The sequence below is a fragment of the Syngnathus scovelli genome, chromosome 3 (genome assembly GCF_024217435.2).
Source record: "Syngnathus scovelli strain Florida chromosome 3, RoL_Ssco_1.2, whole genome shotgun sequence".
Taxonomy (NCBI): Eukaryota; Metazoa; Chordata; class Actinopteri; order Syngnathiformes; family Syngnathidae; genus Syngnathus; species Syngnathus scovelli.
This window is the reverse complement of record NC_090849.1, coordinates 22,262,506-22,282,604: the sequence shown is the minus strand read 5'-3', so window position 1 is coordinate 22,282,604 and position 20,099 is coordinate 22,262,506. Positions and strand designations below refer to the sequence as shown.

General features: G+C 47.2%; 3 protein-coding genes and 1 non-coding gene across 8 annotated transcripts in view; 2 read left to right on the top strand and 2 right to left on the bottom strand.

The window, feature by feature from the left end:
- Positions 1 to 6,039, top strand: part of LOC125993948 (C-type mannose receptor 2) — a 77,936-nt gene extending 71,897 nt beyond the window's left edge. For all 3 annotated transcript variants that reach the window (XM_068650166.1, XM_068650167.1, XM_068650168.1), the window contains 24 exons: positions 162 to 364; positions 430 to 536; positions 649 to 761; positions 829 to 882; positions 961 to 1,116; positions 1,223 to 1,305; positions 1,443 to 1,554; positions 1,621 to 1,668; positions 1,744 to 1,911; positions 2,170 to 2,295; positions 2,391 to 2,498; positions 2,572 to 2,604; positions 2,671 to 2,805; positions 3,116 to 3,268; positions 3,433 to 3,567; positions 3,642 to 3,790; positions 3,867 to 3,987; positions 4,064 to 4,115; positions 4,175 to 4,241; positions 4,311 to 4,438; positions 4,509 to 4,558; positions 4,617 to 4,790; positions 4,885 to 5,033; positions 5,108 to 6,039. In XM_068650166.1, coding sequence (XP_068506267.1) covers positions 162 to 364; positions 430 to 536; positions 649 to 761; positions 829 to 882; positions 961 to 1,116; positions 1,223 to 1,305; positions 1,443 to 1,554; positions 1,621 to 1,668; positions 1,744 to 1,911; positions 2,170 to 2,295; positions 2,391 to 2,498; positions 2,572 to 2,604; positions 2,671 to 2,805; positions 3,116 to 3,268; positions 3,433 to 3,567; positions 3,642 to 3,790; positions 3,867 to 3,987; positions 4,064 to 4,115; positions 4,175 to 4,241; positions 4,311 to 4,438; positions 4,509 to 4,558; positions 4,617 to 4,790; positions 4,885 to 5,033; positions 5,108 to 5,218 — 2,735 coding nt within the window. In that variant the 3' untranslated portion in view covers positions 5,219 to 6,039. The remainder of the gene's footprint in view (positions 1 to 161; positions 365 to 429; positions 537 to 648; positions 762 to 828; positions 883 to 960; positions 1,117 to 1,222; positions 1,306 to 1,442; positions 1,555 to 1,620; positions 1,669 to 1,743; positions 1,912 to 2,169; positions 2,296 to 2,390; positions 2,499 to 2,571; positions 2,605 to 2,670; positions 2,806 to 3,115; positions 3,269 to 3,432; positions 3,568 to 3,641; positions 3,791 to 3,866; positions 3,988 to 4,063; positions 4,116 to 4,174; positions 4,242 to 4,310; positions 4,439 to 4,508; positions 4,559 to 4,616; positions 4,791 to 4,884; positions 5,034 to 5,107) is intronic.
- A 1,220-nt stretch (positions 6,040 to 7,259) lies between these two features.
- ppil2 (peptidylprolyl isomerase (cyclophilin)-like 2) lies at positions 7,260 to 14,034 on the bottom strand. Its single transcript, XM_049763248.2, has 20 exons — positions 13,870 to 14,034; positions 13,564 to 13,613; positions 13,183 to 13,228; positions 13,027 to 13,089; positions 12,870 to 12,921; positions 12,741 to 12,792; positions 12,549 to 12,640; positions 12,272 to 12,361; positions 12,121 to 12,196; positions 11,885 to 12,045; positions 11,351 to 11,426; positions 10,509 to 10,615; positions 9,760 to 9,849; positions 9,637 to 9,670; positions 8,707 to 8,824; positions 8,568 to 8,624; positions 8,407 to 8,479; positions 8,155 to 8,217; positions 7,923 to 8,071; positions 7,260 to 7,605 (listed from the first exon to the last, which is right to left on the bottom strand). The coding sequence occupies exons 1-20, from the start codon at positions 13,899 to 13,901 to the stop codon at positions 7,500 to 7,502; spliced, it is 1,587 nt and encodes a 528-aa protein (XP_049619205.1). The 5' UTR covers positions 13,902 to 14,034; the 3' UTR covers positions 7,260 to 7,499.
- An 852-nt stretch (positions 14,035 to 14,886) lies between these two features.
- LOC125994102 (STAM-binding protein-like A) lies at positions 14,887 to 19,678 on the bottom strand. Of its 3 annotated transcripts, XM_049763316.1 has the most exons (10): positions 19,519 to 19,678; positions 18,827 to 19,051; positions 18,675 to 18,750; positions 18,516 to 18,611; positions 17,490 to 17,856; positions 16,690 to 16,817; positions 16,369 to 16,506; positions 15,845 to 15,957; positions 15,685 to 15,784; positions 14,887 to 15,503 (listed from the first exon to the last, which is right to left on the bottom strand). In XM_049763316.1, the coding sequence occupies exons 2-10, from the start codon at positions 19,027 to 19,029 to the stop codon at positions 15,447 to 15,449; spliced, it is 1,278 nt and encodes a 425-aa protein (XP_049619273.1). In that variant the 5' UTR covers positions 19,030 to 19,051; positions 19,519 to 19,678; the 3' UTR covers positions 14,887 to 15,446. The 3 variants fall into 3 exon arrangements, with proteins under 3 accessions (XP_049619273.1, XP_049619272.1, XP_049619271.1); XM_049763315.2 differs by lacking the exon at positions 14,887 to 15,503 and having other exon boundaries at positions 15,510 to 15,784; positions 18,827 to 19,066; positions 19,519 to 19,671; XM_049763314.2 differs by lacking the exon at positions 14,887 to 15,503 and having other exon boundaries at positions 15,511 to 15,784.
- A 283-nt stretch (positions 19,679 to 19,961) lies between these two features.
- trnap-ugg (transfer RNA proline (anticodon UGG)) lies at positions 19,962 to 20,033 on the top strand. Its single transcript has one exon. It is a non-coding gene; the product is annotated as a tRNA-Pro (tRNA).
- The last annotated feature ends 66 nt before the right edge of the window (positions 20,034 to 20,099 follow it).

Here is a 20,099-nt window from a genome sequence, read left to right as displayed (position 1 = left end):
TAACAAGTCGAGTCCCGGATCTTCCAATTTGCCTGAAAACATGTGCGAGACAAGTTTTGGCCAACCGCGACCTGCAAATGCCCTTAGCTCAAAATGGTGGACTGAAGGGCAAAAACAGGTGTGTGCTCTGATCTGTTCCCCAAATCAAATTGTGCCCTCAGCCAACAAGTGTGCTCCCGGGTGGCTCCAGCACGACTCCAGCTGCTACAAGAAGGTGGAGGAGCCCAACGGTTGGGTGGGGGCCTGGCACCACTGCGTCTGGGAGGGCGGCGACCTGCTCTCCGTCACCTCCTCGGCCGAGGAGGACTTTGTGAAGGGGACCATGGGCGACGACACGCCCTTCTGGCTGGGACTCTCCAACCAGGTGAGACGGAAGCGGCAGTGGACTCTGCGGCAACAACTGGAACCGTTTTCTTTTTTCCCACCCAGAAATGCGACGACGTCTGGTGTCGCTTTGAAGGCGGAAGCCAGAATCTGACCTGGTCCGATGGCGAGAATACGACACACTCCAACTGGGCCCCAAATCAAGACGAAAGGTAAGATGTAACAACTTGTTCTGGTCAGGCGGACACGCGTAAAGGTTCTGGAACCAATTTTGAGAATGAGCACTCAAGGAAAATTACTTTTTGTTTTTTAATCTACCGACAGCGCCGACGTTGCGTCCTGCGCCTACGTCAACCAGGGGGGAATGGGTCAGCCCGGCGAGTGGAGGTCTGGCTCCTGTGATTCCTCGTTGGCCTACATGTGCAAACGGCCGCTGAGTAAGCCTGCACGTCTGCGATCACATTGCCGTTGAAAGGCGCAAACGGGCTTTTTTTTTTTTTGCAGGCTGCCCGGAGGGACGGACGTGTTCCCCCAAAAGTGGTCTTGCTGTCGTGAAGAGTGAGTTGCAGCACGCTTATTTGCACTTTAACCATCTGGTGGTGGTTTCCTCCTCAATGTTCTCCATTGTGGCCTCAGCTTCCACCTGCGACAATGGCAACCTACTGTATGGCGATCATTGCTACTTTTACTCAAAGCTGTTCAAAGATTGGGAGGATGCCGAGAAGTTCTGTGCTGCCCAGAGAGGCCACCTGGCTAGCGTCCACTCCAAGCAAGAGGCTCAATTCGTGTTTGGTGAGCGCTAAGACGAACCGCCGCAGTCGTCGGTCCCACAAAGCTGCCGTCATTTAGCTGAAGCTCTTCTTGCCCTGAAGCTGTTGTTGTCCTTCCTTTCCTCAAGATCACTCTCAAAGCATTTGGTATTCTTGGCTGGGACTGAAGAAGAAAAGCAACAACTATGAGTATAGTGACGGAACAGCTTTTGTAAGTAAATTGCTGACGGACTTTGGAAAAGTCATTCTGCACGAGCTAGGTTGGGAAAGTTGAAATTTGAGCACAACAATTGCGCGGAGGAAGGGCGTCGGGAAGCAGAGAGTCCAACGCCCTCATGTCGTCCGCAGGACTACGCCGAGTGGCAAGAAAACACCACGGGGGACTGCGCATTCCCAAATTCTGTTGGGAAGATCGGCGGCAGCCCCTGCACGACGAAGCGGCCGTTTGTCTGCAAAACAGGTGCAAAAATGTCACTCCTGAGCGCTCCTTCATGCACTCGCTCATTCACCCTCCTTTACCATGCAGCCAAGCGTGGAGGGCCTCGACAGCTGCCACCATTAGCCAGCCAACAGGGTAGGTGTCTGGCACCGCCGCCGTCTTCTACGCTGTCTTATGCTGTTTTGCTCTCCTGCGCCGGCTGTCCCGCAGGCTGGACTGAAAAATGCGGCTGGTGGGTGGACAACCCCTCGGACGACTTCTGCTACCTGTTCAACGTTCAGCCCACCAAGACCTGGCAGGAGGCGCAAGCCGACTGCAAAGGCCGCCAAGGGAACCTGCTCAGCATCGCCGACTCGGATGAGCAGGGATTCGTACGCGGTAGGCTGGCCATGAATTTGCTAGGTCTTTGAGAAAAAACTTTTTTTTTCCGCTACGCCTTCCTTTCCAACTCAAAACCTGATAAACCCGAGCGAGATATGGCCAGCGTTGCTCGGTTGTTGTTGGTTTTTTGTTGTTTCACTCTTTGTTGCAGTATTGTTAGCGCTTTGTCACAGCTGTGCCGCACCCATCAAGTTGTAGTGCAGAGTCAAGTGTGAGTCGTTTTGGAATCTTGCATGTGCTCCTTCGGATCCAAAGGTATCGCCAAGCTTCTGGCGATGAATGACGACGCCTCCCTGTGGTTGGGCGCCGACGCCTCCGTCAAGCGTGACGGCGATAAGTGGACTGACGGATCCTTCTTCTCTTACCTCCACTCGAGTGCAGGTCGGGCAGAGGCGGTTGTCAGCTGCACTTTGGAGGAACGGACTAGCGCTCAGAGCTTGTTTCCCCTCCCTCCCTCCCTCCCTCCCTCCCTCCAGGTGTCACTGAAGGGGGGAAATGTCTTTCCTTGCTCACTGGCAGCGGCGACTGGGAGCGTGATGAGTGCGACAACAAGAAAGGCTACGTCTGCAAGAAAAGAGGAAAAGGTAAGTGAGATGTGACGCCCCGCACTGGATCGTCATCACGTGTCGACATCCACGTTCTGGTTCCCGCTTGTAGGAAAATCAGCAAAACCCCAGCTGCCACATGACGGTAAGTCACCTTGTCCGTCTCTGTAAAAAAAGACATGGAGAGAAGTCAACGGTTGTGCTCTCACAGGCTACAAGAAGAAGCTTCTCTGCCAAGACGATTGGAAATCCCTCGAATGTCCCGCTGAAAGAGTCATCCGCATACGGTCGGCTTTCCATGGACGGAAGCGTGGCGATGTCTGTCCGAGTGGCGGCGGATCACGCGGTAAGAATCCTCCAGCGGCATCGTTGTTTTTGGCTCGCTGTCCTGGAGCCGTTTCTGTCACGAGGTTTTCACACGCCGTCAGCGTTGGAGCGTCAATATCAATTTGCATGGACGTGTGAGCGATGGCAATAGAAAATGTTGATTTGACTTTGAATAAAAATAGAAAACGATGAAAAAGAGCTAAGCCGCGCGCTTTTTGGATTCCTCTTTTTCTAATAGTCATTAACCATTAAAATCCCCTACGTCCTGTGACAAGTTGAAGTCAGTATGTAAGTGTGCGTGTGAAATGGCGGCGTGTTGTCACTTGCAGATGACTGCAGGGTGGAAGGGGCTCTCCGTCACTTCAGAGGATTGTGTGACAACTATCAGATTTGCCCCATTTACCCCATTTACCTTACGGATACGGACTCCTGCCCTGGTGTCTCCAAATACCTCCACGTCGTCTACAGCTGCGAGAAGAAAGGTGGGCTTCACATCCTGACACTTGCCGATGGATGATGTGCCAAGGAAAGAATCCAACGGATCCCCAGATAGAGCGTCGGCTAGGAACGGGTGACCGGACGTGAGAATGAATGAGCGAGCGTTCCTTCCACATTGTCTTTTTTTTTTTTTTTTGTCTTTCCCCAGTGTGTCTTGATAGTCTGGGCATCGCTGACGGGAGGATCCCAGACTCTTCTTTTTCAGCCTCTTCCTCTGCGATCAATGCCGAACCTCACAAAGCACGTCTGGGGGGCAGCGGTTGCTGGAGAGCCTCCGAAATATGTACGTAAAAACAAAATCACAGCTCGTTTGTCGTAGTTTGGTATCTTGAGCAATGGAATGCCTTCCGCCCTCAGTCGACAGCTGGATCCAGGTGAACCTCGGTCAGAACTTCAAGGTGACAGGCGTCGAGACCCAGCGCTGTACATACCGATTGCAAAGTTCCAGTGTATTTGAGATGCAGTTCAGTATTGACGGAGTGACTTGGCATCGCCACCCAGTACAGGTGGGCGGTCGCTGGCTCTCGACTTTGTCGTCCAGGCTGTTGTCGTTCCTTGCAAACGCGCGTGTTTTTTTCCCAGCCTTCTCTGGGGAAGTATATTCTAACCAGGCCCGTGTTGGCCCAGTACGTCCGCCTCCTGCCAAGGTTTTTGGGCCTACGCTTTGACGTATTTGGGTGCAAGTCTGACGACCGCACTCGCGGTGAGTACGACGTTTGGAGTGCAGTGAGAAACTAGCAAGAAACGGGCTTTGATTTTTTTTCCCTTCTGACCCACAGACATCTTGTGCAGCAGCACAGCCACCGACCTCAGCCTCGACGGTCCAATGACGTGAGTCAGACTTTTCTTGCCGAAAAGCCTCCTCCTTACTAAACGAACTGCTTCCGCAGGGTGCGGTGCCCAATGGGCTGCGCCGAAGTCCGCTACAAGGTCTACGGAACACGGCTCTACAAACAGGTATATTAATTACCGCCCGACCTGCAAGTGGAGTTCTTGTTGTATATCTGAGACGTTCTCTGAGTGCAGGACTCAAACGTCTGCGCGGCTGCTATTCACTCTGGCGTCATTGAGATTGGAGGAGATGTGACTTTGCAGAAGAGACCGCCACAGAAAGTCTACAACGGCTCCACCTGTAACGGAATCACCTCGAAAGTGTGCGTGCTCCGCTTTCACTGGCGAGTCCACTTAAAGACGCCCGGCTCATTCTCACTTTACTGTCTGCAGATATGCTGACGAATATGCTCCGTCTCCGTCTTACACTTTTGCTGACACGGGTGAGTAGAATGTCCAGAATAGAAAGCATTTCTTCACGTGACGCCATTTTGCGCGCAGAGCCGAGATGCTTGGGACCTGACTGGGAGGAGTTTGCGGACTTCTGCTACAAACATTTTGATGATACAAAGACGTGGTACGGCGCTCGACACTCTTGCTGGGGTCTCGATGCCAATCTGGTGTCCATTCGCTCTGAGGCTGAGCAGGATTGGCTGCAGGACTTCTTGAAGTCTGGTGCGCGCGCGCGCTAAGCGTCGCTCACATCGGTTTGATATCTGCCATATCTGGAAAAGCCATTGAGAGCTCTGTTGCCGTTTGTCCTCTGCAGCCCCCGGAAACACGTGGACCGGACTGAACGACCTGGTCAATCGCGGCAAATTCGTGTGGTCAGACCGCCGGAAGGTGACGACCTTCACCAACTGGGCTCCGGAAAACCCTACCGGCCTGATGGAGAATTGCGTGGCCACCTTGAGCCAGGTAGGTGCAGAAAAGATTGACCCGCTCGCCGAAGACAAGTTTAGATTTAAAATCAATCTCATTCTGACGTTCAGTCTGGCAAATGGAAGATGGTGTCCTGCATGGAATTAAACGGCTACGTGTGTAAGATGCCCACAGCGCGTTATCCGCTGGATTTGGACAGTGCCAATGCAAGTTGCGAGTAATCATATGAACCTTGCATGATCATTCTGCTTGGTTTACCATGCATTTTGATTGACTGATTGATTTACCATGCATTATTATGATTGATTAACCATGCATTGGTCGTCTTGTTAGTTAGCATGTGTTATGATTCTGTTTAAGTTACCATGCATTCTTCTTCTTCTTGACTTAACGTGATAATATGATTTACCATACATTATTATTATTTTGTTCAATTTACCATGCATTATTATGAATGATTAACCATGCATTGGTCTTTTTGTTAGATTTACCATGTGTTGTTATTATTCTGTTTAAGTTACCATGCATTCTTCTTCTTGACTTAACATGTGATATTGTGATTTACCATGCATTATTATTATTATTTTGTCCAATTTACCATGCATTATCATGATTGATTAACCATGCATTTTTGTTAGATTTACCATGCGTTATTATTCTGTTTAAGTTACCATGCATTCTTCTTCTTGACTTAACGTGTGATATTATGATTTACCATGCATTATTATTATTTTGTTCAATTTACCATGCATTATTATGAACGATTAACCATGCATTAGTCGTCTTGTTAGATTTACCATGTTATTATTCAGTTTAAGTTACCATGCATTCTTCTTCTTGACTTAACATGTGATATTATGATTTACCATCCAATATTATTTTGTTCAATTTACCATGTTATTATTGTTAGATTTACCATGCATTTTCCTAATTGATTTCTTATATTTCATTTACTTATTGTTAAATTTACCATGCATTATTATTCCATCTGTTGTTTTACCATGTTTATTTGACCAAAAAAGAAATAAAATAATAAGGACAATTGGTGTCACCTCTCAACTCATTTAATAGTTTACTGATTTGGACAGGGCAATTTTATACTCTGGTCAATTTGATCATAATTTATTACTCCCGAGGTACAAGTATTAGTCAGACCTCCTCATGACGCCATTTGGGTGCATTTTGAATTGCTCTTTGTAACAATTTTGAAAAAATAATTGTATATTGCTTCGTAACAATTTTGATATTGCCATCAAATCTATCCATTGTCCTGAAGGGCTTATCCTCACGAGGGTCGTGGGTAGCCCGTCACCATTAAAAAAAAGACAATTAGGAGCAGTCATTCTGCCTATCACGCGTGTGATTAGGAGCGGTGATTTGGCCTAGCATGCGTGTGTTTGGAACATGGGAGGAAACCCACGGAAGGAAAGATGGAGAAAACATGCAAAGCCCACACAAGGCATTATGATGGCATTAAATCCTGCGCCTAATGTAGTATGGCGCAAATGAAGCGTTCACTTTGACAGCTTCTCAAAACAGTAGTGTAAAAAAAAAAAAAAAAAAAGTCACAAGATGAACACCATGGTCACAAATCTGTGGCATCACTCCTGACTTTTTGTTTCATGCAAACGTGCACTGCAACCTGCCGAACCGACCCGACCCAAATGCAAATAGGCTAAATAAAATACATCTATTTTATGCTCACTGTGGTACCTCTATCAATCATATGATTGTTTTATTTTTGTTTTATTAAATAAAGCTTTTGATTCTGCAGACCACCAGTTTATTTTCTCAGTGCTGGAATGTAGAATTGAAGGGAAATTTTTCATCAGAGGTCTTTATCACACTGCGAAACACTAAAGCTCCATTCGGACGGGATTATTATTACAGGGGTAAGCAAAGTAATCACTGTTTACCATCGGAGCTGTGGAGTAGAAATGTTCCATTCGGACAGGACTAGAAGTCTCTAAAGTTACTAAACATGGGTGGGGTATATGTGTTTACACCCTGACGTCACCCTGTGTCAGCATGTGTGTGCAACGCAACTTCCACATGCTAACGGCTTGAATAATAATGAGTGGGTTTTCCCTGGGCACTCCGGTTTCCTCCCAAATCCCAAAAAACACGCTTGGTATAGGCCGATTGAGCATTCCAAATTGCCCCTCGGTGTGAGTGCGAGTGTGGATGGTTGTTCGTCTCTGTGTGCCCTGCGATTCGCCCACTGCCCAATGACATTAGGATACAAGAAAAATGACTTCCATCTTGAAAGTGGTGCAGGAAGCCTTTATCACATAACTTGAGATTACATTTAGGGATCTACAAAAGCACCCAGGGCCAGCGGAAAAAAATAATATTTCTTGTTTGTGGAAAAAAAAAATATATATATATATGCTAAGACAGTGAAAGAGATTTTTTTTTTTAATCAAATTGAGGTTGCTTGGGTGACAAACGCTACTACAAAAATAAAAGTTACAAAACAAAAAAATCTAATTGAGGTTGCTGCTACCAGGAGCTGAAGTCCCCAAAAGTGCTCTTTCCTTTTGGTTTCTTGGCAGCAGCGACGCTACTTGTCGAAGGACCGCTTTCTTCTTCTGTAGTCGGACGTTTCCTGGACGACGACAAGGTTAACGTCGCACACAAATTCATGCCACGAGAGGATGCTGAGCTCATTTAAATTTGGGATGAACCCGAGTTTGTGGTACTGTGCTGGCATGTTTGGATAAGGCTTTCGGGAGGGTCATAGTTGGCGCTTAGGAAAGTTAAATACTAAAAGACAAAGTCATTCAAGTCTTTGTTTAAAGGCTGAAAAGACCAAACAGGAGCTATTTTATTCAGGCTAATAACTCAGCTGTCAGATTTTTAAAAAAAAAACTAATATAATAAAAAAATATCAATAGCTAAAAATATCACCCATGGGCCACTTACACTGCTGCGGTGGGGTTAATGTATTTGCCCACGCCTTGCTTGAAGGCCTTGGGCGCCAGTGTTTCATTGGTTATCCTCAGGGTGGCGCTGGCCAGCTGCTGCTCTTCCTCCTGCTGCTGCTGTTGCTCCTTCTCCCGCTCGACGGCAATCTAAAACACAAATCCAAACTGAAACCAGGCTTGCTTCCAAGTGCTGCGAGGATCCGGCGCAAACAAACCAAACTTGAGCTAACCTCAGCGTCGGCCTCTTCGTACGGGTCCACAAACACGGTCGCGCTTATGATCTTGATCTCAGACTGTTGAAGAGGAAAAACACTGAATTTAGGAGAACAATAATACATTAAGATATGCTTATATAACACATTTCATGTCCAAAGTGAAAATGGTCAAATTTGGCTCGACTGCGCGCTACTGCTGCGTCTCTTCTGCCAACCGAGTTGTTTTTTTGTTTTTTTTTACTCACCCGAGTCCACAGTGCTTCTCACCTTTGGTTTGTCTGTTTTGGGGTCACTCTCCACACTCTCCATGGCTGTCAACGTTTCAAACCCACCGACAACCCTGTTGTGGGAATGATCGTAAAATGGGCGCAGTTCAGGGAAACCTGCTCCATGGGTAGAATTTTGATGCATGCTAACCAAGCGCTCACCTTCCAAACACTGTGTGTTTCCTGTCCAGGTAGGAGCAGGAGCGGAATGTGATGAAGCTGATGGAAAACACAAGCACATGTTCAAATGGCAAAGCTCCTCTTTGCAGGAAACTTGAAAATACGAGAGACGATGCCTTACAACTGGGACTTGTTGGTGTTTGGACCAGAGTTAGCCATGCTAAGAACACCCCGGCCCGTGTGGGACAAGTTGGGTCGGAACTCGTCCTTGAAAGCTTTCCCCCAGAAGGATTCTCCACCTGCGGCCAACGTACGTAGACACTGGAGCAATCAGACAAATTCCCGCGGGTCGGCTCCGGCTCGGGGAAACGTACGCATGCGACACGGCCGTGACAACTTGGTTTGAACGCGCAACATTTTGGAGGATTTCCCCTCCTCCAATTTCTTTGCTTGTGGCAAATAAAAAACAGAACAAAAAACATCGGACGTGTGACTTCAGAGGTTCTGCTATATTTGACTTGACAAACGGTCAAGCAAGCAGTTAAAGTCCCAATGATCATCGTCACACACACATCTGGGTGTGGTGAAATTTGTCCTCTGCATTTAACCCATCCCCGCGTGATTTTGATCCATCCCCTGGGGGAGAGGGGAACAGTGAGCAGCAGCGGTGCCGTGCTCGGAAATCATTTGGTGATCTCACCCCCCAATTCCAACCCTTGATTGCCAAGCAGGGAGGCAATGGGTCCCATTTTTATAGTCTTTTGTATGACCCGGCCGGGGTTGGAAGCCACAACCTTCCAGTCTCAGGGTGGACACTCTACCACTAGGCCACTGAGCTGAGTTGAACATTTGATGACGGCAAACGACTCAAGTTGCACTGGAGGCGCTTTACGCTGCTGCTGCCGCCGCCGCAACATACGCTGTGATGTAAGGCGGCCTGGCATAGCGCCCGATCCCTCTTGACCTGTCACGTCCGGAATGCCTTTTTTATTTTTTTAACAGCGGCCCCCACTTCCATGTCTACACACTCCCCCTAAAAGGAGATGCAAACACAGACGGGACGGGCCGTTTGTTGCGCAAGGTCCTGAGTCGAGTGTGCGGCTGGCAGTACCTGTGCCCGTGCCGGTCGGGTCGCCTCCTTGAATCTGGAAGACCGAGAAGGGGTGGGAGTGGGGCTTAGCTTTAGCTAGGCTCACCAATGAGGAGAAGGACAACTTAGTTTTTGTGTCCTTACCATAAAATTGCGAATGGACCGGTGGAAGACAGTGCCGTCGTAGTAGCCTCTCTTGCACAGCCCAATGAAGTTCTCACACGCTTTGGGAATCTGCCAGAGCACACGGGACAAGGTGCAATATGTATTTGGTAATTAGCCACCACTTTCAAGCCACATCTGGACTGAGATCTTTTCAAATACAAAAAGGTAAGAGTATATTACAAAGTATCGATTATCGGCCATAACAGAAGAATTTATATCGGATATCGGTATCAGCCATAGTTTGCATATCGGTGGATCCCCAGTGACAACTATCGTTTTCGGCTTTGGCTAGTTTTTGTCTTTTAGCGCGGGAATACTGCAAATGCATCCCAGGATCTCTGCTGATGACATCATGCAAAAACACTTGGAATTATTCACTTCAAGTGACTTTTGACAATGTGTCAGGCTACGATCGTGTTAGTCACCCAACGCTAGCGTGTCCCATCGGATTTTGTTCTACCCGGGTGCCGGGTTATCCATACTCGCGTTCCATCATGCGATGTGGCCAGTGAGCGTTGTTGGAGCAAGTGTTTAGTGTTCTTTCAAAGAGATGCGCAGCGGAAGGTGAGCAGAGGCTCAGTGTGATGGCGAGCGTACGGGAAATGCAAGCACCGTTCATTAATTTCTCAACAGCGTGAAAAATCACTGCGTGTCCAAGCAGCATTCTGATTGGCTGAAGTGATGGCCAACCCAAATAAATAAATAAAAAAAAAAAAACAAAACAATACCTTGTCACAGTGCAACTCCACGTTGAGGTCTCCTTTATTGGTGTTCAGGCGCACGTAACCTTTCTTCTTGATGTAGCTGTAGCGCACCGTGTCGTCTGCGATGGCGTCTACACTCACGCGCACACACCCCCCCACACACACACAAATCAGAGTCAGGCGCCTGCTCTTGTTTTACTCCTGAGTGAACTCTGGATGACTTATGCAATCTCGCACAACTAAATAAAAACGTTGCAGCACAAATGAAAATTTTTACAGCGCAAACCAACACAAACAAAACAGACTATTTCCCTTAAATTTTGTGTTGGGTGGGGGGCCAGCTTCACGCAGGCTCCAATTCACTTCTGGCACAGCTGTGCAAGTCCGCTATTGTTCCTCGTGACGCCTCAGCGAATTTTTTTTTTTGTTTTTTTTAACTTTCCGGCAATATCAGTTTGTCGCAGGTGTACCTTGAGATACATCAACTGCTGTGTCTAATGAACTGAAATGTTAATAAGACATAACATTATTTTCTGGCCTTTGTATGACTTTTGGAAGAAAGTCCTGCACAGTTTTTCCCTCCCCCTAAAATCCTTCATGTCTGCAGTTTAGCAAATCAAAATGATCTTGGCAAGAAAGTTATTTCAGCTACGAAAGTAATCCGATTCAAGTCAGAAAAAGAGGTTTGTTTTTGACAACACAGCACGTAACATTCTGCTTGAAGCTGTTTAGTTTCTTTCCTGCACATTCAAAGTCATTGAAAGCGGGGGAAGGGGGGTGGGATTCTTTCATTGGAAGTATATCCATTTTACTTGAGTTGTAATGTTGTATTTGGAGCCAGGTGTCGGCGGTTTGAGGGGACTTGCCTGCTTGGTTGGTGGTGGCCGGCGTCATGGCCGTTGATGTGAAGGAGGCGGCCACTCGACCCGTCGAGTAGTGAGCCTGGAAGATAAACATTCTTTTCTGCTTTTGACGTCGAGTGTGCCGCTTCTGTCCGCCTTTGCGCACGCTTGCCCCACGTGAAGGAACGCGCAATTGCGCATCCCGCTCACGCGAGTACGTCGGGCCGGGCGAGCGAGATGTTGGCGCACTCTCCATGGAGGTCCCGATGGGCATCTTGGCCGGCACGTAGAAACGTGCCATTCGTGGCCAGATTTTACACATCGGTGCAAACAAAGCTCGCAACTTGAATTTTGTTCAAGTTTGTGCGTTTTTTGCAATAGTCTCAGCATCACTGCTTGAGCTTTTGCCGATTGAAGCTTCTTGCGGTTTCGTTTTGGCCATGTTTGAATTTCTAAGCTTGTGTTTGGCTCCCTCCCGTGGACACGTCGGCCCGGCCCGCCTCCCGAAGTTGCCAATGTGAATTGTGGCAAAATTCGGCATCCGCTGCGTCCACTCACCATGTTGAGCTTGTCCGTCTTCTTGGACTCAGGTTCCTTCATGGTGGCGGCCAGCAGCTGGTCCCCCTTGTAGTCTTTATACAGCTCGGCCAGGGTCTCCCGGGTCTCCAGGTTGGTGGTCTTTAGGTGGTACGAGGGGTCGCGCTTGGCCTTCTCCTCATCTGCATTGCAACAAACCAGCTTTGTTATGACCTTATGTCGACAGTTGAAAAGCAAAGATCTGATGGACATCTGACCGGGATCCGGCACTTTGAGGTCATTTTTCACATGGAAAAAGTTGGCCACATTGAACTTGTCCAGGTTGCTTGGATCCTGGCGGGGAGAAAGAAATGAACCTCGAGTTTCTTCTTGACGACTCTGAAACGGCACGCTTCAAAGAAAAACAACCTGAAGCGTGATGATGTCTTTTCTGGTAAATTCTTCATCAGTCAACAGATCTTTGAAATTTTTTGTCTTAATGTTGAGCTGCTCCACAGCCTGAAAACACGCAAACGGCAGGCAGAGACATAAGTCGTCCCAGTTGATCACAACGTATTTATATTCCTCGTTTCGCATTTGAATATGAATCCCTTTTACTCGTTTGCATTTTTTCTTCTCATACTTGCGCAATTTTTCAACATCTAATCGTGTATTTTGTGTGTGTGCGCATGTTGTTGTGACTCACCTCATTGGAGTAGACATTGCCGGTGACCTTGTTGGCGACGATGTGAGAATTATTTGTGAAGACCGAGTACAGAACAGGACAGTGATATTTGCCTGGTGGAACGGTCATTGTCATAAGTGGGCGAGACTTTTGAGAAAAAGCACATTCATTGCATTCGTAAGTGACTGGAGCTGTTTTGTCATTGACAATAACCTTCGTTGTTCTTGGAAAAGTTGAGCTTGACCAGTGACTTGGCCTCCAGTTTCTGCGTAGGAAAAGAAATGAAAAGAAATTCTGTGCAAAGGTGAATCCAACCTGTGAATATGCCGAGGTGAGTGTTACCTCTCCAGATATGGGATTCGTCCCGTACCTCTTGATCCAAGGAATAATGCTCCTAAGAGAGAGAGAGAGAGAGAGAGAGAGAGAGAGAGAGAGAGAGAACACGTCCAAAGCAATATAAAACCAAAAGCTGCTCGGGATCAAACGTGAACGTACTCACAGCAGGTCAAAGACGACACCGTCCGCAGTGCACATGGGATAAGAAAACGGCTGAAGGGACAAGCTGGGGAGCAAGACAAAAAAAAAAAAAAAAAAAAAAGGATCACAATCACGTGAGCTTCAGTGCACATCGCAACATCAAGCCGTTTGGGCGCACCTGCAGTGGTCGAACGGAAGGCGTCTGAAATTGGCCTGCGGGATTTCTGACGTAAACAAGGACAGAACACCACAACTGACTAAGAAGCTTAAAATCACAGACATTCGTTATGAAAGAACCACAATGAAAAGAAAAGGGATATGAAAATATTACATTTTTCCCCGCTGCAACACCAATTGATTTCAATTCAAATGATCTGGGTCGTCATCTAGTTTCTGCCGACTGATTAAGGGAACACTTGAATCAATTGCGTTGCAGCAGCAGGGCCCGCCGGGACTCGTTGAAAACATGCTGGACATCGGCCCTCGAGCAACAGGCTTGAGAACTAATGCCGTGGATTAAAAATGTCCTTATTTGAAAAGGTAATTTATCTTAACTTACCCGCCCGCTTGCCTCCATAGAAGTTAGTGTACTCAGTACACGTAATATACCTGCGTGGGCGAAGAACACGACGCTTTTAACGGAGGAAAGCAGACAGTCGCGCTGGTTGGGATGACCTCAGACAACGGCGAGAGTAAACGCCATTCATTTTCATAACGATGGGTTCAAAAGTAATAACTTCAACACGTTTGAATCAGCGATAAACAGCTCGTTAGCATTAGCCACGGGAGCTAACAACAACAACAACAGGCGCGTTGTAACTATGCGGCACATAATCAAACATAATTACATGTAATCAGAATTTACATTTTGTCCTTTTGATGCTGCCGCTTCCCCATGTTGGCGTCTTTTGGTTGCAAAAAAAGTCAAATGATGTTTTGAGGACAGAAATTTTTGCTAGTTTGACTCGGATGTTGACGCTTTTCTTCTTTTATTTAATGACGGTTGGCAACCAGCTTCTATAGAGCATTACCGCCACCATCCGGACTGGACTAGTGTTACTGTTCTTCTTCGTCGTCGTTGTTTAATTGGAAGGTCACTTCAGCGCCTTCATCGGGCAAACCCTTCAAGTTCAAGTTACATTTTTTTGCACGGTTCTAGTCATTAAATATAGAGCGTAATTATGATAGCGCACAAGAGATTTATTGGTAGAAATCATTCTAGGCGAATACATCACAGTAATGAGAAGCAATCTCGTTTTCTTGCAATAAATGACTTAAATAATCTGGATATTGTATATTTGACCTGACCAATTATTGAAGTACTAAAGCACGATTTTCTAAATAATGTACTGTGTACTATTTATAGAAACCGTGTATTGTTACCCATATGGTATTGAAATGCTTTCATCAAATTGAATACAAATAAAAAAGAAAACCTTCACAACATTTGGTGTTAAATGTTAAGATTGAGGCGGCTCGGTGGTGCACTGGCTAGCACGTCGGCCTCACAGTTAGGAGGGTGCGGGTTTGATTCCACCTCCGGCCCTCCCTGTGTGGTGTTTGCATGTTCTCCCCGTGTCCATGTGGGTTTTCTCCGGGCACTCTGGTTTCCTCCCACATCCCCAAAAACATGCTTGGTAGGCCGATTGAGCACTCCAAATTGCCCCTAGGTGTGAGTGCGCGTGCAGATGGTTGTTTGTCTCTGTGTGCCCTGCGATTGGCTGGCAACCGATTCAGGGTGTCCTCCGCCTACTGCTCGATGACAGCTGGGATAGGCTCCAGCATGCCCGCAACCCCCGTGGGGACAAAGCGGTACAGAAGATGGATGGATGTTAAGATTGTTAAAAAAATGCTCTTAATGACAGAGGCATGGAGACAAACGTGCCAAAACAAGTACAGTTAGTTTATTTCTTCTTGGCATTTTATAACGGAAGATATTTGCATATGTACATTGGGGGTGGTGTAATTCTTCACAAAGAGGGTCACAAACCAAAACGTGAGGTGAGAACGGCGCGCGAGGTGGGGGGGGGGGGGGGGGTTAGTGGAGTTGTACATTCACGTTTTTAGAAGCAAAGACACGCGAGGAACACAAGCTTCGACCGACGAAAGGTTGAGATGTTTGATGAGTTTGCACCTGAGTTCCAACCGCCTTTAACAAAGTCTGAACATCCATTGTTACCCACATCCCCGCCCTTGGCACCCATATCAGTCAGGCGAAAGCTTGTAGAAGAACACAAATGCATTCAACAGCAGACGCCAAAGATAATGACAAAGTTGTTCGTTTTTGTTGTTCCTTCAGAGAACACTTCTGGTTTGCAGGACAATGCGGACACACGTCCTGGAAACAAATAAAAACTCTCTGGTGCGATAAAACAGTCTTTGAGTGTCATCGTCGAAGGAAAAGGAGAGGGGCCAAAAGGGGGGGGGGGGGGGAAACACGAATCACCGCAAATCCATCACGGAGATGGCGTCATTGGAGATCGTGACGTGGCCAGCATGCTGCGTTTAAAGGAAAACACACAAAGGCATTACAATTATGAAGGGTCCCCGCTCCCCAAATTTTTTTTGTTTTAAAACAGTTCCCTCAGCGCACCAAAGGCGCTTCCTGTCTTGCCGGGAATCAGCACCTTTGTTTCCCGTCAACTTGAACTTGCAGCTTTGCGTCGTCAAGTGTACTCACTGTAAATAGCGGCGGGTCTTTACTGTGAGGGTGAAATCCCTTTTGCTTACATGAGGAGATCTCATTGGTTCCCCGATCCGTCAGTCTGAAGTAGCCCACCCTGGAAGGAAGAAACGTGAATGATTTTGTCATTTCTTTTTTTACGACAAGCGAGCCTCACTCGTTGAACTTGGGCGAGCAGACGATGGCGATGGACTCCGGTAGCATCATCTGATACGAGCAGTGCGTGTGCAGGTCCACGCTGGACAAGAACGCCGTCTGGGTTGGGTGAGTCTAGAAAAAGAAAATGAAGAAAGTGCATAGCTAAGAATGCTAATAGTGCCTATTTATTATTGTTTTGCGCGTCGTTTGCTCCCATCTGTTCTCAATGTTCCGATTTGATTCGACTGAGGCCGATTTAGTCGCTTCTAATTGTTTTTGTGCGTTCCTGCTACGTGTACGGAATAATCACACCACAATCAGATACGATTGAGCAAGTCCCGCTCGGCTACGTCGTTTCATTAGCAAACTCGCACGAAGGTGACGGGAAATAGGTTAGCTTTGGCGCTAACCTCCTCCTCGTAAGTCAAGGTTCTCGTCTCGTCTGCAAGACGTGCTTGACGAGGTGAACTCGAATGTCGGCGTGACTGGTTTTTCACGTTGCAACTACACTGAGAGGAATTTCCGCTTTGGAGGTTGACTCACGTGGATCCAGCCCAGGGTGATAAGAGCATACTGGTCCTGTATGAGGAAGAGCTCCTCTTCGTTTTCCGTGTCGCAGTAGTCTGGGCCGCCGCACTGCTTGGGAACGATGACGTGCGTCACGGTGAATGTGTTTCTGGTCTGGAAAGTTAACAATTGGACAGACTTTTGCCATTGGTAACACTTAACTGTCAAAAGAGTCAATTGCCGTTCATATTGAGATGTCAAAATATCAAATATAGATTGATTTACATTTACGGGCAAGTAGTGGAGATGGCCCTATTTTTCTAATGGAATCAATATTTGGATATTGGGCTCGAGTACCAGTTTCCCGCAGAGGATGCCGCAGGTTTCCACGGCCCGGCTGGTGTTGGCCTCGGCCAGCCGCAGGAAACTTCGACACACTTCCGACGGCACGAGGAGCTGGCGGAGGGCGTCCGCCATCAGCTCAGCTAGGGGCGGGTAGGACGATAAGGCGAGTTGACAACACAGCGTTTCTTTTTTGTCAATTGTGGCCACTCAATATGTCGAAATTCTGCATGAAATGACAACTTTTGGGCTTACTATCTGTTCCGTCAACTTTTCTCTCTCTCTCTTGAAGCAAGCACGCTTGACTATTTTCTCCACATGACGTTTTACCATCGTGGCGAGAAATTGCCAAGAGCTGCTACGTAACACTTAAGAACGCGTGTTTTGTGTAATTCTCACAAAGCGATGCTTGCTTTGGCCTCGCCGCGGCAGCAAAGCGTCTTCCGCTAAATTGCCGTGACCGGTTAAACGTGTCTCAGTGCATGGTAAAGCTTTTCCAGCTAACTTAGCATAGCGCAGCGTGCTCCATCAGAGATCCTGGGCGAGGGTAAAGTGACGACATTATTGCGGGGAAATGTGTCCAAAATCAGCAGGGTCATTGACAGCTTAGTCAATTTTAAAAAAATTTGTCCGCGACAGCCCTAATGTATCATTAATTTATATTTTCTGTACACGACTTTGTCTTTTGCAACCATAAATTGGTGGCTGCAATTCCGGATGGCAAACTCGTCTTCGAGCTACACAGTGGCCACAATTCAAAACGTTCTGCCCACATGTTAAGTCTGGGGCTCATCTCTTGATGTCCACACACTTACCATTGTTCCCAAAGCTGGCCAGCGAGCCGGGCTTGAGGGCACGATCGAAGCTGGGCAGGGCTACGGATGAGGGAGCGCAGTTGGCAGATGGGTCCCTGGGGCTGTGCGGCGGGGTGGGCGAGATGAGTGGCGGGCCTCGGATGCCCGGGATGAGCGGTGCGTCCGGGGGAGGTGCCGGGGGCTGGCCCAACTCCAGCAGAACGCGTTGGCGCTCTCGCTCCAGATCCTGGCGCCGAATCATCTCCTCAAAGGCGCTGAACTGCTCCTGCTCTTGCTGCCGCCGCTGCATTACGGCCACGCGTTCCCGTTCGGCGTCCAGCGCCCGCTGACGGGTCTGCTGCAGAGCCAGAGCCTCCTCCTCGGCTTTCTGGAAGGAGCATTATCATCTGTTAGCATTAAGCTAGCAGACTTTTTAAGAAGAAACTGCATTTGATTAAATATACAGGTACCGTTAGTAGTTGACGTTTATGCTAGTTTGGGGGAGGGCTGGTAAAATGCTATTGTGTGGTAGTTTCAGAGCATTTATGAGTACAGATTTACGGTATCGGCACTGATACTGATATGGTATTGGTGCAACCCAGTCTGTCGATAACGTCCCATTTTTAGAGATCATTCTCCAATGTACTGTAAATTCTGTTGGTTACGCATATCCACATCGTATATACTCTTTATGTGCCCTTTCACCACAACATGCCTTTTTTTTTTTTGGTCAAGTGAAGATTTGTATACTACATACTTGTAATGCACCATATTTAGATCATGAATGCGCTGTGAACCTCAAACGTAACCAACTTGCAGCAAATGTGATGTCTTTCCACCGCTAATGCACCGCGTGTTGCGTATCTACTTAAAATGTCCCTTCAAGATCAAGAATACTTTATTGTCCCCTTGGGGCAATTTGTTTGCAACAGCAGTTTAAAAAAAAAAAAAAAAAGTGTGAGGCGTAACGTAAATGGAAAATTTGGACGTTCAATGAGAATGTTTAGCGAAGCAATAATAGCCACCTGCCTTTATTGTCGTGTTTACCTTCTTGACGCAGTACTGCTCGTAGTCTAGCTCAAATCTCTTGAGAAGTGCTTTTTTCAAGATCTCGGCTTGAGGAAACGCCACATCCTTCAATTTCTGGAGGATAACACAAATGTGAAGAAAGCGTAACAAAAGGTTTGGCAGACATTTTGCGCGTACCTTTTGCGTGTCCTTTTTCTCTGGAATATTTGCCGTTTTATAATCCAGGTGCTTGGGAAGCTTTTCGACAAAGAGCCTACGTGGCGGAGACAAGGAGAAGGTCAAGTTTGCTGGGGCACATCTCCACACAGTCCTGGGGAGGCATCTCTTACGTGATGTACTTATTGTAGAGGATGAAAGCGCGTTCGATGTTGCCTTCCTCGGCATAGATGTTGGCCATGCGGATCATCTCCATGCCCGAGCGGAAGTAGCGGCGCAGGGGCATGTCGTCGTTGATGTCCACCCAGCTCCCCTTCTTGGTAAGAATGCGGACGCGCTCCTCCGGTGGTAGACTGACATCACTGTGGTCTGCCATGACGGCGGCCCAACCTCGGACACTAGAAATACAAACACTAGGGCTGCAGTGATTAATTGACACACTTGAAAATTACAAATAAAAGTTGCATTTCTGCGTCAAAGCTCTGCAGGAATCTTTTTTAAACCACACAAACGCCAACCGTACACTTTTGGTGACACATCTCACACGAGCCATAACTTTTTTTCCACCGCCGGACGTGGATAAACACAATTTACAACCAGAAAATGTCACACTTTTCGTGAGACAAACGGCACAACGTTATCATAAAATGACGGTACAACAATCAAAGTAGTATGAATGTGTCCCACATTAAAACGTGGTTTTTTTTTCGGTCTCATAGTGCTTCAAAAATGTCTAATTTAACACAGTCAGATGCATGCCGTGGATGTCGCGTTAGCCACATGTAGCTAACCAGGTCATTATTTTACATGAACGGACAAGAATTAAAAAAAAACGGCCGCATAGGCGATTTGGCGACATCCTTACCTGGTCGCGGTGTAAAATGGAGATTCTACATATAGCAAGCCCCAATCGGTACCCAACTCCGGACTCGCAAACCAGATTAATGGAGGGAACTCCGCCGACGAGACGACATCGGAAGACTTCCGCAATCACATCTCGTCCAAGATGACGCATTGTCACGTGAGGGGAGGGATGCATGTGATTGGATGACGCAGAGCGTGCATTGTGGTTTTTGTGTGTGTGTGTGTATGGTGTAAAAAAGATTCTCTCAATCACTTGGAGAAGTATCCAATATTTTTCCTACAGTGGTTTGAATTACTTCAAAAGTACAACATTACAAAGTCAACTGAAACAAACAACCCTCCAAACAACAAGAAGTACCTTGTAGCTCAATGTGAATACAATTTCCAGCCGTCACAATGAGTTAGTAAAAATTATAAAAAGAAATAGCATTTTCAGCGTAGCGTGGCTCGTTGGTCTAGGGGTATGATTCTCGCTTTGGGTGCGAGAGGTCCCGGGTTCAAATCCCGGACGAGCCCATCTTTTACCAGTGGTACTGTTAAGTTATTTCACACCAAGCAATCACATAAAAGTCTGTACATTTC

What these genes read in the sequence shown, in the direction of transcription:
- LOC125994102 (XM_049763314.2), bottom strand. Translation starts at nt 19,029, where the DNA reads ATGGCAGACCACAGTGATGTCAGTCTACCACCGGAGGAGCGCGTCCGC. An exon ending in AGAAAAAGGACACGCAAAAG is followed by an intron (nt 18,612 to 18,674) that starts GTACGCGCAAAA and finishes GTTATCCTCCAG; the next exon opens with AAATTGAAGGATGTGGCGTT. An exon ending in TCACCCTGGGCTGGATCCAC is followed by an intron (nt 15,958 to 16,368) that starts GTGAGTCAACCT and finishes TTCTTTTTCTAG; the next exon opens with ACTCACCCAACCCAGACGGC.
- ppil2 (XM_049763248.2), bottom strand. Translation starts at nt 13,901, where the DNA reads ATGGGGAAGCGGCAGCATCAAAAGGACAAAAT. An exon ending in GGTCCATTCGCAATTTTATG is followed by an intron (nt 9,671 to 9,759) that starts GTAAGGACACAA and finishes TCGGTCTTCCAG; the next exon opens with ATTCAAGGAGGCGACCCGAC. An exon ending in ATTAACCCCACCGCAGCAGT is followed by an intron (nt 7,606 to 7,922) that starts GTAAGTGGCCCA and finishes GTCGTCGTCCAG; the next exon opens with GAAACGTCCGACTACAGAAG.